Source organism: Ailuropoda melanoleuca, chromosome 16 (assembly GCF_002007445.2).
Source record: "Ailuropoda melanoleuca isolate Jingjing chromosome 16, ASM200744v2, whole genome shotgun sequence".
Lineage (NCBI taxonomy): Eukaryota > Metazoa > Chordata > Mammalia > Carnivora > Ursidae > Ailuropoda > Ailuropoda melanoleuca.
The window spans coordinates 48424810-48441794 of NC_048233.1; the positions used below are offsets into that span (position 1 = coordinate 48424810).

Consider the following 16985-nt stretch of genomic DNA (forward strand, 5'->3'; position numbering starts at 1 on the left):
CAGCACTGGGAAGCCAGGCAGACAGAGGGGAGGGGGTCAAGGAGGATGATGTTCCAACTCTGAGTTCCCTTGGGCAGCCTCAAGTCTGAACTGCCTTGGAGAAAGCCTCTCTGCCACCTTTGCCTTGAGTCGCAGGCCTTGCTGGAGCCATGGCCCAGAAGGATGGGCAAGGAGAGAGGAGTCGCCCACAGGGGCCCCTGTAGGGAGATTTGGAGTTGCTGCAGTCAAGCCTGGAGGCATGAGGCGGCCTCCTGGTAATGGAGAGGCAGCCAGCGAGGGTAGAGGCAGCTGGGGCCTATGGGGCCAACAGGAGGCCAGGAGGCTGGACTGTGCCGTACGTATCTGGTAAAGTGTGTGTGTGTGTGTGTGTGTGTGTGTGTGTGTGTGTGTGTGTGTGTGTGTGTTGGGGAATGCAGGGTGGGGGACATTCATACAAGTGCCCTAAAGGAACCTCTAGCAAACCAAGTCTGTTCCTTTCTTGCTCTGAAACCCAGGCACGAAATTTGGTCCTGGAAATAAAAGATTTCTGAGGCTTTTGCCAGTATTTATCCTGTTTATGATCTAAGCCTCATTCCATTACTAGCATACTAAAAAATATCTTGGCTTTCCAGGTACTTTTACATTCCTGATCTCATCTCATACTTTCAGCACCCTCTGAGCTAGGCAGAATTATTATGATTCCCACTGTAAATACGAGAAAACTGAGTCATGGAGGGGTTAAGTGACTTGTCTAAGGACACACAGTAGAGGCAGGATGCAAAGTCAGGTCTCCTTGAGGAGAAAGTCCAGACTATTTTTTATTATACAACCCATCTACCAGAAACGGACTCAGAGAAAAGATTCTGCAAACCATGCCCATATGAGGAAGGCCGAGGCCCTAGTGTTAATGTCCAGCCATGTGGGAGGCTGGGGCCCAAGTTCTGTTCCCAGGGCCTGAGACAGGAGTGACTGAGATAGGAACTGAAGCTCCTCTCAAGGGACTGGAGAGCGGAATCAGGCTCTCCTGGATAGATGGAAGGTGCGGCGAAGGTGGCTCATCTGAGTGACTTGGGCAACTAGAGCCTGGGGTTCCCAGAGAGCTAAGGCAGTTGAATTAATATCAGGAGCTGCGATGTGTCCAGGGCCAGGGTGCAATTGTCCTTGTTAGCCCGGGCCTGAAAAACGGAACAAAGGTACTAGCATCAAGGAAGAGAGAGCTGAGATGGGACCTTGGGGCCGTCATTCTGTCACGGAGATGGAGCTGGCCTCCTTCCCTCTGAACGCGTAGTGTAAGCATATTGATATAGTTTACACATGAGGGATTTAGGTTAGATGCTAAGGAGAACTTCCTGCCAACTAGAGGGTGTGAGCTTAGGAACGGGGCCCAAGGGAGGCTAGGGACTGACTTACCTTGGTGATCCCCCAGTGTGGTTAGAGGCCCTTCAGTTCCTGTTGGATTCCTGGCAGGGTGGAGGAACTTGGATGGAATGACCTTGCAGCTTCCTTACAATTCAGGAATGCAACATTCCTGAGCTTTTGGGTAGGAATCAGCCTTCTTTTCTAGACTTAGCCATCTGACACAAAGACGTCCAGAGGGGAAGTTTGATGTGCACCAAGTCAGAAGGAGTCTCAACAGACACCCTCTGTCATTTTTGGCAGGTCGGTGGTCTGGAGGTCGGTGATCTTATATGGGTGACTTAGATTCCAAAGGGAAGCACCTGTGGTGAATAAACCCCGTCGCATTCCAGGCTTTTGGGGACTGCTCAAAGTTTGGCGGTTCTCTCTGCAGTGCATGTGAACCGCACCCAAACCCCTCCTTGTTTTGTTTCAGCTCCAAGGGAAGCGCTCGCCGCTCCTTCCCTTCCCCTCTCCAGATGTTGGCATGCGGGGCACACGTGGGCACCCCTGCCTCGTCGGCTCTGGCTCCGGGGTGCTTCCCAGCCCTGACTCCCGCCGGGCCCCGGGGTGAGCCAGGTTCTAATTAAGCCTGACCGCGTCCCCATTCCAGCGCTCCCCGCAGACCAGAGCGCGACGTCTCCACTGCCCGGGGCACCAAAATAGCTTCGCGGCCCGGCGGAGACTCCAGGCGGCGGTGGCTGACGCGGGACGGAGGCTTGGCAGGGGGCGCGCTGTCGTGGAAGGGCCTGCGGCCGCCGGGGAGTGGGCGGGCTAGGGCCGCGCGGGGCGGGGGCGCGGGGCAGCGGGCGGCCCCTCTGCTGGCCCGGCCTCTGGAGCCCCAGCTGCGCCCTGCCACCGCTGGCCGCGCGGCGCACCAGCTCGCCGCCCGCTCCCTCGCAGTGAGTAGACCCCCTGGGCCGGCTGATGGGGATCCTGCCGGGTGGGCAGGCCTAGTGGGGGACTGAGCTTGCTTGCGACTATTTGGACAGTAGGTGTAGGAGTGACGGTGGGCAGTGGGAGGGAATGTCTGGGCCAATATGTTAGCCTGTGGAACTTTCTAGCATGTGTCCCAGGGTAGGAGTATGAGCGAGAAAGCATGTCCGTGTGTGGGGGAATGCACCTGTAGGTGGACCTGGAGTGTGCCCACAGGTGGCATGTGTGTCTGTTTCCTGGAAGTACACTGTGTGTGGGGTAGGAAGGTTGCAAGTGGGCTGAGAGAGCACACACGTGGGGTTGGATGGACGTGTGTGAGTGAGCTGATGAAGACAGAATTAGGATAGTGTTATCTGGACTCGGACCTTCTAGGGTGACTGGGCTTGTCCCCAGCAGGGGTGTCTTCTCTGTGGGTCACTTCTCTGTGGGCTTTGATTTCTCACGGCTGTACGCAGGGCGGGAGCTCAGAGTGTTCACCTGAGACTGGAGTAGATGGGGCTCTGAGGGACCCCAGCTGGCTGGCCAGGTGAAGAGACGGCTTGGGAGCCCACTGTCATGGCAGAAGAGGCAGGAGGACAGTGAGAGGGGGGTGAGCAGACCACACAGTTGTGCAAACTCACACATGCTGATACGGCACTCACACCCACACACAGCTGCTCACGTGTACACACATTCCTACCCACACACGCTAGTCTCGCATGCAGTTCCAGTCAGAACATCCATGCAGACTCTTACATACTTCAACACGTACACCTGTGGACAGTGACATGTATGCAATACATGCCCCCCCCGTGTAGAACACGCATATGCATAAACATGCCCCCCCCGGCTTAATCCCACATGCCCCCCCCGGCTTAATGTACCCTCAGCCTCCAGACCCCCTTTATTTAGCCTGCATAGGGCACCTTGGACAATGAGTCCAAGAAACTGGCCACAGTAGGGACTATCTTAAGTTAGGGACTTTGGCTGTGGGTTCAGGGAAGATGACAGTGCCTTTGGGGTTTCCTATTTGGTCTAGAACTGAGGCTGCCCGTATAGCCTGGGGCTTAAGGGTCTGGACTTAGAAGGAGTTTTTACCCTCTTACAAATGAAAAGGCCAGGCTTGCAGGCGAGGCAGAGCCTGGCACCTGTAATTTGCTCTAGGCTCTAGTTTGCACTCTGGGTTCCCCCTGCTGTGGAAAAGCCAGGAGCCTTCTATGGGCTGGGGCCACACAGTCATTTGACTGGGGTGGGGCAGTGAGTGGAGCTGGGCTGATTCCTTCTCTTTGGTTTTAATCAGCCTGTTGTGAGTCTCCCGTCTCAGTCAGGCTGGAAGAGCTGGCTTTGGATTTGCTCCTCTCCCTTCCCGCAGTGGTTTTCTCTTTCCTTGACAGCATCTTATGCTCCCTGATCTCCTTCCCCTGGGGATCACTGGGGACACACTAAACAGTGCTTGGACGAGTAGGTGGCCCAAAATATCAGGTTGTTGTTGTTATCATTATTATTATGGCTTCTAGACATCTTCCCTCCGGGTCATTCTCCTCTGGACAGGCTTCAGCGGGGGTGCCTAGACTTATGTGCTCCTTTAGCTGCGAGGTTAGAAAGATGACATTGACTTTATCTTACTTAGTGTTTATGGTTTAGTCCAAGGAGTGCCTGAGCTGTCACTCCACCAAGTCTCCTTATATGCCGGGGAGAGATGATCTTCAGCCATTTCCTGAGCGGGGTACAGGGATCTGTTCTCCCCTGCCCTGGTCCTCAGCCTGACCCCAGGGGATGGTTCAGTAAGGGCAGGCTGAGGTCAGCCTGGCAGCCTTCTTGCAGAGTGAAGGAAGTCTGCATTCCTTCCCCAGCCTTCCCCTCTACAGGGGCCCCAGCCACCTTAGGACTCAAGACAAGACTGGAAAACTGGAGGACTCGTGGCGACTCAGTCCTGGTCTGTTTCCTTTTTCTTCTTCTTCTTCTTAATCAAATACATATACCTGCCAGTCAGAACTTCAGAGCAATGATGCGGAATCATAGAGCATTAGGGCAACACCACTAAGTTAACATAGTTCCAATTTAAGGAAGAGAAATCAGACAGCAGAATAATAGTAATAACAATACGTGTAATAATGGTAATAGAAACATATTGATTGGATCTTTAGCATATGCTTTATTTCATTTACTTTTCACAACGACGTTCTTAGGTTAATAGTCCCATTTTTTTTCCTGACAGGGAAACTGAGGCAGAGAGTGCTCAAGGGATTTCTATAGGTCTCTGTGACTCCTGAGCTTGTGACAGAACCTGTGGGTTTCTCTTCCTACTTTAGCTGCCAGGAAGCTCTTAGTTTAGCATATTGCTCCAGGGTAGTAATTGTGCTCATTGGAACCCTGGCTTTACTTTTAATTTCTGCGTTAACAACTGCATAGTACACACACCTTTAAATGTAAACTCCCACATCCTTTGTAGAAAGAGATCAGAATAAGTAAACGAACAACCAGTAATTAAGCCTTTTATTTGGCTGTGAGATTGGGAAGCATGTTGCCTGGATTTGGGGGGGACATCTCCAATTTCAAATATTTCATGTGGTTTTCAAACCATGTCTCAGTTTTGGCTTCTGTATCTTTGGACTCGGATTTGTGACCATGTCTTGGGGCTGTTCTTTCCAGTGGCTCTAGGAGATAATGCCCATCTCTGTGCTGTCTCAGACAATGGGGATTGTTGAGAATGAATTGGGCCATTGATAAAGGCCCCTTGCTCTGAGGACTTCAGCTGCCAGCTCCTCCCTGTCTTAAAAGCCTGAGTGTCTGGATGCCCGAAGGAGTTTGACCCCTGCCCTAAGCCTGGCCCTGGCCCCATGGCCACCCCTTCTTCATGTGACCCTGTCTAGGCCCAGGTCTCTGCTGGGAGGTCTGTGTCTCTTGGACTTGAGCTCTGTCTCCCCCAGTGTGGACCACATGGTCTCTGATCAGCATGACTTTTCTAGAACCAGAGCTCAGGATGAGGAGTCTGGGCTCTGGAATGTGGAGGGACATACACAGAGGCTTTTCTGCCCCCTTTCCTAGACCTGTGAGGTCATAGACAAATGCTCACTTTTTTCTCCTTCCCGATGAGGGAGTTTCAAGTCTACTAAGTGGTTAGGGCACCATTTTTCACCTCTTACCTGTAAGAGATGTTGGTCACCAGGGGCCTCTGAATGCAGGGCAGGGCTCTGGCTGCATTGAAAGTTGATGAAACTTCTAACTAATTGACTCCAAGACTGATTATTTTACCCTACCCAAGGCTATTAATGTTTGGCTAGGTGAGCAGAGCGGGGCAGTGTTTAGCACTAAAGAATGATTAGAAGGACTCTAATGGTGGGCTTTCAGGCACTGTATTGGGATTCTTCTTCTCAGTATGCAGTAAGTCACCCCTTTCCCCCAACCCCACATAAGGTGACGGCTGTTAACCACATTTAAGATTGATCCTCCCAAAAGCGTTTGGTTACAAGGTGGGAAGGAGGAATCATTGACCTGAGGCCCTGGGAAGTACCTGGTACTGGGTGATGTGCTGGGGGGTAAGGGGTAAATGTCATCTCAAAAAGGTAAGACAGATTTGGTTGTATCTCTGCTGAGGATTTGGGGTGTTCCTAGGACTTTGAGCTCCACCAAATGAGAACAGATATAAAATCCAGCAAGGTTGTGTCAGGCCCGGCAGTCAGAGTGGCTGGGGGAAGGCTTACTCACAGTTACTCCCATTTATTTAGTACCTGCTAAAGGCCAGCCACTTGGTAGGTTCTTTGCATCTTTTGTTTCATGAAACCTCTGGAACAACCCTGTGAGACAGGCACTCCTATTTAAGATAGGGAAACTGAAGCACAGCGAGGTTAAGTAAGAGCTGGCCACGATTACATCCCAGTTTTGCCTGCTGTCAGAGTCTGTAGTGAATGTCTGCAGATCACTCCCTCCGTTTGAAGGTTTCGAAAACAGGAAAATCCACCCCTTTGGGACAACTGGGGAGGGGCTAAGGGCTTGATGTCTCTGGCCCCAGGACTTGAACACCAGCATCCTCAGCCTTACCAGCCTCAAATGGAGACTGTCATTCTGTGGGAGGCAGAGGCGGGGTGGGGAGGTCTCTTGGATTTGGCAGGGATCACCCCCAGTCTCTCGGGGTGGGCAGCACTGGGCTTCTGTGGTTTCACTGCTCCCCTGAATCAATCTCTATCCTGGGAAGAGGGCCTCCACCCAGACTCTGCGATCCAGCCAGCTCAGTCTCCCTCCTCCAGTTCCAGAGTCCCTCGGTGCCAAGCTTTGGGGGAGTCCAGGATCCGCTGAGGACGTCTCCGGGCAGACCAGACCCTATTCAGCATGATGCAGTGTCTGTAGGCATCAGCAGTTTGGCTGGGTAACTGTGTGTAGTGTTCACTTTCTGCTGGAGAATTGGAGGTTTTGTCTTACAACCCAAATATCCTGGGTTTGGAAACCATGTAAAATACAGCCTGTGGTCTGGGAATGTGGGCTGCATTGTGGGCCTGTGTGTGGTGCTGGTTTAAAGGACATGGTTGAGAGACAGAATGATGGACTCAGGCTGTCTCACTGCCCCTGATGGAGGGTCAGAAGAGGGCTAAACATTCCAGCATGTGCAGAGAAAAACACACAGATCTGAGCTGGAGTCTCAGTTTCCTTGTCTGTAAAATTGGGTTCCTTATAATGCTGTGGTTTTACTAGCACTAGAAAGTTTACTGAAGTGTAGCATCTGACACAGAATAAGGGACCCATGAACGGCATATCCTTCCTTCTTATCCCACTCCGCTTCTGGGGAAGAACACCAGACTGACTGGCAACAGACCTGGACTCCAGCTCTTGCTCAGTGTCTGGGTACACTGTGTTATCTTACTTCCTCTGAGCCTCACTTCCCCTGTGTGTAAAATAAGGGAAGAATGAATTTCTCTCACTCTCTGTGGTTTTTGAGGATAATGAAGTCAGGGGGATCTCTCAGAAGATGCAGAAATTTCAATTACTATTATTCATTTTTTCACACCACACATATTAATTGAGACCCTGTGGTGTGCCAGGATCTGTGCAAGGCACAGAGAATACGTGTGAGCAGGGTATATCCTGGTCCTCCAGCTGCAGTCAGACTGTGTGGCTTGTGAACAGTAAGTGATAGGCCTGCTTGTGGGACATGATCCCAGCAGGTACGGGACTCCTTGCCGTATCAGAAGAGGAAGTGTTCTCTCTTACTGGGGCAATCAGAGAGGCCTTCCCAGAGGTGAAAACTCTTGGTCTGGATATTGAGAGATAACAGGAAGTTTCTGGCCCTAGAACTAGCCATTTCTCTAAGAAGTCCTGGATCCTTTTAGTGGAGAATGGTATTTAGAAACCAAAATCTGGGGCAACATGTGCTCTGTGCTTTTGGTGTATCATTGCTTCTATGCCCTCTTAGCAAGCAGAGCTAGGATATAGACCTACCTATATGTCCATATTTATTTCTATGATTCAAAGTGCAAGAAATTATTACCTATTTTTAGAAAGGAAAAAAAAACCCACAAGTGACTGAAATAGAGAGTAGTAGCATAAGGGTACTTTAGATTGAGTGTCCAGAGAGGCCCTCTTTGAGGAGGTGATATTTCATGAGATCCTGGAGATTGTTTTAATGACAAGAACCTTAATTAAGAAGGTGGAGAGGAGGTAGAATCAGGTGACTGGTCAAAGGCAGAAAGTGAGGGAGATGAAAAAGTCAAAGGGACTCTCAAACTCAGCATGTCCAAAACGGAATTTCTGTATTCTTTCCCTGCACTGTCCTATTCCTGTGTGGTCCTCTTCAGGTATGTCACATCTCCTTGACCGGCTCCTTCATCCACGCAGCTGCATACGTCAGGGAGCACTGGCAGCCCTCCTCAGCACCTCTCTCCCTCAGAGCCCATGTCCCATCCCTCACCAAGTCTGGTTGATGTTCTCTTGTAAATATCTGAAATTCATCACTTCTGTCTGTCCTTCTCCATTAGGATCATACTGGTTCAAGGTACCATTGTCATCTTTCTGGAATACCACAGGAGCCTCCTAACTGGTCCAGCTGTATCCATGTGGGTTCTCTCCAATTTGCTCACCACAGAGCAGCCAGAGTGCCTTTCCAAAACACAAATTGTTCATGTCATTTCTTTTCTTGAAAATACTTTGGTTGCTTCCTGTTGATCTTAAGATAAAGACCAAACACTTTAGTAAATCCTACAAGGTCTTGTTTGTCCAACCCTACCACTGTCTCATACATCCTCCTACCTAGCACCCCAACTTGCTCCCTTCTGCCTTGCTGGCCTCGTCTTAGTCCTTTGGCTTGGCAGGCTCCCTCCTACCATTGGCTGTTGCATGTGCTGTTCCCCTGCTTAGAATGCTCTTCCTTCATGTCTTCACATACTGAATTCCTGCTTATCTCTCAGTTCTTTGCTCAGTTGTCCCTTCCATGACCTCCACAACTATGTCAAATACCATTTGATAAGGATTTAAAACACTATTTACCTCCTTCAAGGGTTTATCACAGTTGTAACTTTACCTTTATTTACACTTATCACATGATAATTAATGCCTCTTTTTCCTATTTGATGATGAGCTCCGTGAGGGCTCTTCATTGCTTGATCCTAGCAGTTAGTCTGTTATTGACGCGTGCCACAAATATTTGTTGGATGAATGAATGAATGAAGTTTTATCAGCTGAGCACACAGATATCAGCTGAGCACCCGCCATTCAGTGGAATAAAAATTCTAAGGAAGGGGCGCCTGAGTGGCACAGCGGTTAAGCATCTGCCTTCAGCTCAGGGCATGATCCCGGCATTATGGGATCGAGCCCCACATCAGGCTCCTCCGCTATGAGCCTGCTTCTTCCTCTCCCACTCCCCCTGCTTGTGTTCCCTCCCTCGCTGGCTGTCTCTGTCTCTGTCGAATGATTAAATAAAATCTTTAAAAAAAATTCTAAGGAAGAAGTAGATTTGGGGAGGGAAGGTAATAATTCATTTTAGGACATATGGCATTTGAGGTGCCTATTAGCCCCTCCCCCTCAAAAATCATACCATCTTCTAGGCAACATGAATTAGACTGTCATTCAGCAGCTTTTTGGGGACTGGTGATAGGTGACAACTAAATCCTAGATGATTCTAAGGAGCTCCCAGGAGGAGGGAGCTAAGTCACAAGGCATCTCTGAGCTGTGGCTTCCCCATCTATCCTGGTTTATAGAGGATATAGGAGATCTGAGGGCACTCTAGGTGGTCCTGACTTGGCTCCACAGCTGCTTTTAAGAAGGATCTTTACAAACTTATGAAGGCTCCTTGGAGCCTGAGAGTTATTTGCATGATACATCACATGGGTCAGGAGCTGACACTCTCCTCCCCATCCCTGAGATTGCACTAGACTTAGGCCTACAAAAGAATCCAGAGAGCATGTCTTACTGAGTCCAGGGAGCCATCCTTGCAACGAGGCCATTAGCACCAGGACAGATAGTCTATTCAGTCACTGTGGGTCACTGACTCTTGCATTCATCATTCATTCATTCAGTGATCTATTTTGTCTTCATTTAAGTCACTTACCCCCTTCACCCCTCCTTCAACACCCATCTGTCTGGGCACAGACAAGAAGTTATGTTGGGTTTATAGCAGGACTCAAGGCTGGCGAATCACTTGCATCCCCCTCTTCTTCATCCTTCTTTCAGCTGGTTCTCACAGCCCAGAAGCTCAGGCGAAGAGACCATTGGGGTGGAGAGATGTCATTGTGCTGTTTGAGGGACATGGGTAATTGAAGGGTGTTAACAGAAAAGGGAGACCAGAAGCTGCCATGATGATTGCTCTTGTTGTCTTACTTTCTGCTCTTCTAGTGTCTTGTCCTCTCTTTCGGTGTGATGAGAGCTTAGGAACTGGGCTCCTTGATCAGATAGGTGGAAGGTGGTAGCTGGGCTCTGCAGACATGCTTGGGGCTGAGGTCCAAAGGGGAAAGAGAAACCCAGCTCCCTATGAGCTCTACCATGGGAAAGAGGATGCTTTTGTTTTCTTCATTTTCTACCAGAATTGTGCTTTTAACCCTGTGGAATTTGCAGAGAGGCTGGTAGGAGGAGGGAGAGCAGGATTTTAAAATGTGGCATTAGGAAACAGGCAGTAGACTAATCCTGGCCCCATCCCCTCCAGAAGATGGTCTTTCGGTTCTCTTAAGTTTGCCACTTACAAAGAACCCCTGAGAATGTGTGCTGTCCATCTGTTGTGACATCGGATGGGGCTGGAACTGAGCAGACACAGGACAATGGCAACCACATCAGATAAGAGCATCTTAGAAGAATGTCTGAAGGTGTCAGGGATTTCAGTTACAGACTCATTCACTCAACCCCTCATTCATCCAGTCAGCAACTATCCTCCTAGTCCCTACTCTGTGCCATGCATTGTTTGAGGCGCTGGAGATACAGCAGTGAGCAAAACACTTGCTTTAATAGAATCTGCTTCCTGGTGTGGGAAGATGGACAGTAAGCAGGTTGACATACAGCATGCAAGAGGTGCTGATCACTCTGGAGAAGTACAGAAAAGGCAAGGGAATCCCAAGGGTGGGAGAAGGTTTATACGTCTGTACAGGGTCAGGCAATTCTCTCTGATAAGCAGATATTTAACCAGAGGCCAGGAGGAAGTGAAAGGGCAAGCTGTGTGAATATTTGGGGGAAGAGCAGTCAGATGGAAGAAGAAAGGTAAAAGCCCTGATGTCCGCTTGAGGAGGAGTGTGAAGGTCCACAGGCCTGGAGTGAAACTAAAGTCAGAGAGTTGAAGTCAGTGCAATAATTTGGGCGAGGTCATGAAGGCCTTTGTGGGTTATCTGGAGAACTTTGGCTTTTAATCTGAGTGATATGGGTGGACATTGGAAGGTTGTAAGCAGAGAAATGACAGGCTCTGGCTGCTGTGATGGCAGGTTGAGCAGAGTAGGCAGGAAGGCAAGTTAGGAGTCTATTGTAGTAAGGCAGGTGAGAGATAGTGGTGGCCAGGACTGAGGTCCACTTCCTCGTTTATTTCTCCATCCATTCCAGTTTTTCTTCTACCAATGTAACATGACCTCTGAGCCTTTTCGTCACTGTTCATCCATTCCTTTGTTCCTCCATCATCTGTCCAGCTATCTTCACTACCAGTGGAGTCTTTATAAGTCTTTACTGGTCTTTAACAAGTCTTTACCTGCTACGCCTAGAGCATTATGCTGCATGCTGGTTGGTCGGGGCATAATCTTCTGGGACTTGGGCCCTAGCAGGAGGTGCTGGATGCCCTCAGGGGGGACCACCAGTCAGTTAGAAAACCAAGCAGGCCCTGGCAAGCCCAGAATGAATGGTGTCACTGCTCCAGTATTTTGGGGTGCCTTGTGGTTTGGGGAGTATGAGTACGCTTCCAGGAGGAGGCCACATTTATATTGAATCTTGATAGGTGGGGACAGCAAATCAGTTCTGAAGACTAGCAGGGAATGTGCCTTGAAGTTTGAACATAAAGGACATAGTGGGGAGTTTAGGGTGGTGATGCCAAAAGAGCTGAGTTGGGCTGGAGACAGGGTCTGGGGAGTCATGAGTGCCAGGCTAAGGAGTTCAGACTTGAGTTAAGAGATAATGGGGAGACGTAACAGGTTTTCAAGGAGATGTTATGAGAGCTGTGTTTCAAGGGGCTGAAACCAACACCAGAATGACAGGGGGTAGGCTGGAGGCCAACAAGAAAACAATTGCCTTGTGCAAGCCTTCTTAGCCTTAGGACCCACAGGGTCCCTGAGGTTGGAGACTATTGGGGTGGCCCCCAGGTGCACAGTGGGCAGGGATGCAATGATGTGGGGGCTCTAATGTCCAACAATAGCAGCAGGTGATGTAAGCAGCTGTCCCTGGGACAAACTCCAGATGTCTCCTGTAACTCACCTTTGAGCAAAGAACACAGAACCTGAGTTCTGGGCAAAGCAATCTGGTGAAGAATTTGTGTCTGGCCTCTGGCCATGAATGACTTGTAGAAGCTTCTGGGGAGGGATCACTGGATTGTAGGAACGTAAGTTTCAGAGTAGAAGTTCGTCTAATCCACTCCTCTCCTTTTCCAAATGGGGCAGTTGGAAGCCCAGAAGGGGCATAAAATATTCAAGACCATATAGAGCACATGTGGTAAGAGAAAGGTCAAGCATCTTATTTGAACTCCTGTTGGAGGAATTCTATATTGAATTATACATTTATATATTTCTTTCAATGGAAGAGGAAATTCTAAGAAAAAGAAAATTGTTTCATTCATTTACTTCTCTATCATTTAGCTGGAGCCTGATACAGAGCAGGTGCTCCGCCCCAGCCCATGGCCATACTGTCTCCCCTCTTGACCCAGACCAAGAAGGCATTAGACGGGTCTCAGGTGGGCCAGGGTGGGCTCAGGAAGAGCTGCCTGCCGATGGGGGTAGAGCCTGGCTCTGGATCCCTTGTTCACTTATATGGCCTGACCTGTGACCCATTTCTACCTCAGTCATTCTCAGAGCTCTTGGCAAAGGCTCACTTGGGACCATGGATGTGAGTAAAGGGGGCAGCTGCCATGAAGGTGACTGCTGAGAGTGTGAGGAGACAGGTGTGTGAGGGGCCGGGGTGTTCTGTGCCTGAGGTCACTGCAAGAGACAAAGTCCCTACCCAGCTGGAGATAGAGAGCATCCCACAGGGGATTTAACAGCCTCCCACATAGACACCTGGGATGCATATTTGGGTTATAAGTCCAGTGCTTGGTCTGGCCTGAGGCTTGGCCTCCAGAGACTTCACTAGACCCACTTATTTGCTCTCCTGTTGTCCCAACCAGCTAGAGGCCACTTCTTTAAGAACATGTCCTCTCCCCATAGCATGCAGAAGTCTGCAACTTAAGGCAGGATTACAGGTAGAATTGTCCTTTGACACACTTCCATCCGCACATTCAGGATTCTAGGGGGAGGACTGAACTGGAGACAGTTTTCTGAAGAGTCACAGGGATTTGGGCCATAGTTCCTGCCAGCCCAGGCCCTGTGGTCTGTATCAGTACTGGATTTGTAATTGGTTCTTAAGCTCTCAGTCAACACATTCTGTTTGTCTTGTGCTGTGAAGTTGGCAGAGGGATTTCCACATGGAAGAGAATGACTTACACTCATGAACAAACTGAACTTGTAGACACAGGAAAGTAAGAGCCCCCCAAGTTCAGCATCCCTCAGTGAGTACCATGGGGAAGGCTGTGGCATTTTCTTCAGGTGTTGGGTCATTACACTCTCTCTATAAGATGGCATCGTGGACCAGAATGGACCAGCATAGCATCATGGACAAGTATCAGGACAGAACCTGAGAGAGAGGGAAGAAAGAACTTGAGTGCTAGTCTGGGTTCAGCCACAAATTTGCTCTATGATTTGGATAAGTCATTCACCTTCTCTGGGCCTTGGTTTCCCTTTGCATAAGCTGCAGAATTGGAAAAGACAATTCTGGAGCACCTGTCCTCCCATAACATTCCAGGTTTCTTGCTTACATTGTGTTAACAGAGATTTTTGGTTAGGCCCCAACTTCTAGATTTCTATCTTGGTCCAGGGCTCATTTTTCACTTGAAATCCCACTGTACTAAATTCATTCATTTGGGTCTTTTAAGAGACTCTTATTCCATAGACCGTATTGCCTAACAAAATCCCTCTTACTTTTTATGACCTCATATAGAGATACAAAGTAGTGTCAACTCCATTATTATATTCCAGTCTTCATAACAACTGTGCCAGGTAATCAAAGATATATTACATATAAGAAAAGAGGCCCAGAGAGTTTAGTAACTTGACAAAGTTCACAAGGTTAGTTACTGGCAGAGCTGAGAGGAGGCTGTTGGTTTCTTGATCGCTGGTCTGGTTTTTTTTTTATTTTTATTTATTTTTTTTGTGTGCCACCTTTTGGGTTTGGCAAGGGATCCTAAGGACTGTATGGGATGGGGGCTGTGGTTTTTTTGTTTTGTTTTTTTGTTTTTTTTAATCAGGTGGCAGAAGTATCAGGATAAGAGTGCGAGCCCACATATACCAGTGCCACGTAAGGTTAAAGTGTGCTAAACAAGGGCAGCCCCAGGCACATTGCTGAGGGGCTGTGCCTGGATATGCATAGGCTGGCCAGGCAGAAAGCAGGCCCTCTGTTTTCTATTACAGACTATGTTAGCAGAGTGGTGGGTATCTGGTCAAGCCTGGGTCTTCTTGTTTTCTTCTTTCCCCCCAGCTTTATTAAGATATAATTGACATGTAATATTGTGTGAGTTTCAGGTGTACAATGTGAGGATTTGATATAGGTATTTGTTGTGAAACGCTTAGCACAATAAGGTGAGTTAACACATCTATCACCTCACAGTTACCTTTTCTTTTCTTTTTTTTTTTTTTTAAAGATTTTGTTTTATTTATGTGACAGAGAGACAGCCAGCGAGAGAGGGTACACAGCAGGGGGAGTGGGAGAGGAAGAAGCAGGCTCCCAGCGGAGGAGCCCGAATGTGGGACTCGATCCTGGAACGCCGGGATCACGCCCTGAGCCAAAGGCAGACGCTTAACGACTGCGCTACCCAGGCGCCCCCAGTTACCTTTTCTTATAAATGTGGTGAGAATATTGAAGATATACTCTCAGCAACTTTCAAATATACAATATGGTATTGTTAATTATAGTCACCCCCTGTGCTGTATGCCAGATCCCTAGAACTCATTCATCTGAAAATTTATGCGTTTTAACCAATGTCTCCTCATTTCCTCCAACCCTCAGTCCCTGGCAACCACCATTCTACTCTCTGTTTCTATGAATTCAGCTTTTTTAGAGTCTACATGTAAGTGAGATCATATAGTATTTCTCTTTCTCTGCCTTATTTATTTCACTTAGCATAATGCTCTTAGGGTTCATCTATGTTGTTGCAAAAGGCAGGAGTTCCTTTTTTATGATTGAATAATATTCCATTTTGTGTGTGTGTGTGTGTGTGTGTGTGTGTGTGTGTGTGTGAGTGTGTGTGTGCATATATAGTCTTGTGAGTTGAGGAGTTGATTCTCATTCTCATATCCATCAGGCAGATATGCTCTCCTCAGCTGGTCTGACGTAGGTATGGAGCCTCTGTTCATCACATGGTGAGACAAGAAAGCACGGGCTGCTGAGTGGTCAGCCTTCTCAAGTGGGATGTTTGCTTCTGGGCACATTTTCACAAAGTCCTGGATAACACTGATTTTCTGTTTGTGCAGTATTTTTGCATCAAAGGGATGGAGTTAGGGACCTCTGCTTCGTTCTCACATTTTGCTCTTCAAATTCTGCCTTCCTCTTGGTGTGAGTCTTGGACTTCAGGTGGTCACTCATGGCAGCCTTGCGAACATGATTCAGAACCACATTGCAAGAAGGGCAGAAGTGTTTTCCTCCATTTTATGCAGCTCACCTCCAAATTCAGTGACTGGATCCAGGGGAATTACACACAAAGCAATCTCAGAACAGTTTCAAGCAGGTAGTGCTGTCACTACGAATCTTTCCATTCCAAATCTGAGTAAGGTTTCGGTCAGTTTCCAGTTTTTTTCATCTTGATACTTAGCAGTGAAGGGTCTCCAGTGCAAAACCCGAGACACTTGAAATCCTGGCACTTTCCTTTGTTGAAACCCAGAGATGCCTTCAAATCAGTTTTTGCACAAGTGGTGATGGGGAAATAGTTTGTGGGCTTGCACCCTATTTCCCTGAGGTACTGGGAAGTCATGCCTTTATGTAGGATTAGAGTGCCCTTAGGGGAAGTGGATGAGACTGGCTGGAAAAGAAAGGAGGAGGAAGAAACAAAGGAACAGGGAGTGTGGGGGGAGGAAGACCCTTCCCCTCCATCACAGTCTTTGTCATTGCCCCATTGAGCCCCAGGTGGCCACCATGTCATTGTCAAGACCAATTGCAAGGAGTTTTTCTCCTATGCTTTCTTCTAATTTTATAGTTTTAGGTTTGACAATTAAGTCTTTAATCTATTTTGAATTAATTTTTGAGAACAGTATAAGATAGGGGTCCAATTTCATTCTTTTGCATGTGAATATTTAGTTTTCTCAGCACTGCTAATTGAAAAGATCTTCTTTTCCCCATTGAGTATTCTCGGCTCCCTGTCAAATATTAGTTAACCATATATGTGGGGGATTATTTCTGGGCTCTCAATTTTTCCCACTGGTCTATGTGTCTGTTTTTATCCTTGTCCCATACAATTTTGATTAGTATAGCTTTGTAATATAGTTTTGAAATCAGAAAGCCTCCAGTTTTGTTCTTTCGTAAGATCACTTTGGATTCTTTTGTGGTGCTATATGAATTTTAGGATAGTTTTCTCTTTCTGTGAAAAAATGCCATTAGAATTTTAGTAAGAATTACATTGGGTCTGTAGATGGCTTTGTGTAGTATGGACACTTTAACAATATTAATTATTCTCATCTATCAACATGGTAGGTCTTTCCATTTATTTTTGTCTTCTTCAATTTCTTTCATCAGTGTCTTATAGTTGTCAGTGTACATATTTTCACCTCCCTGGTTATTATTCCTAAGTATTTTATTCTTTTTGATGTTATTGTAAATGAAATTATTTTCTTTATTTCCTTTTTAGATAGTTTGTTATTAGTGTATAGAAATGCAACTTTTTTTTTTTTGTATGTTGATTTTTAATCCTAAACTATACTGAATTCACTTGTCAGTTCTAACAGTTTTTTGGGGGTATTCTTTAGGGTTTTTTATATATAACATTATGTCATCTGCAAACAGAGTCAGTTTTA

General features: G+C 47.7%; 1 protein-coding gene across 1 annotated transcript in view; it reads left to right on the forward strand.

Moving 5' to 3' along the window:
• The first annotated feature begins 896 nt into the window (after positions 1-896).
• Positions 897-16985, forward strand: part of INSC (INSC spindle orientation adaptor protein) — a 159355-nt gene continuing 143266 nt past the window's right edge. The window contains exons 1-2 of the mRNA XM_019801014.2: positions 897-1018; positions 1988-2276. Coding sequence (XP_019656573.2) covers positions 897-1018; positions 1988-2276 — 411 coding nt within the window. The remainder of the gene's footprint in view (positions 1019-1987; positions 2277-16985) is intronic.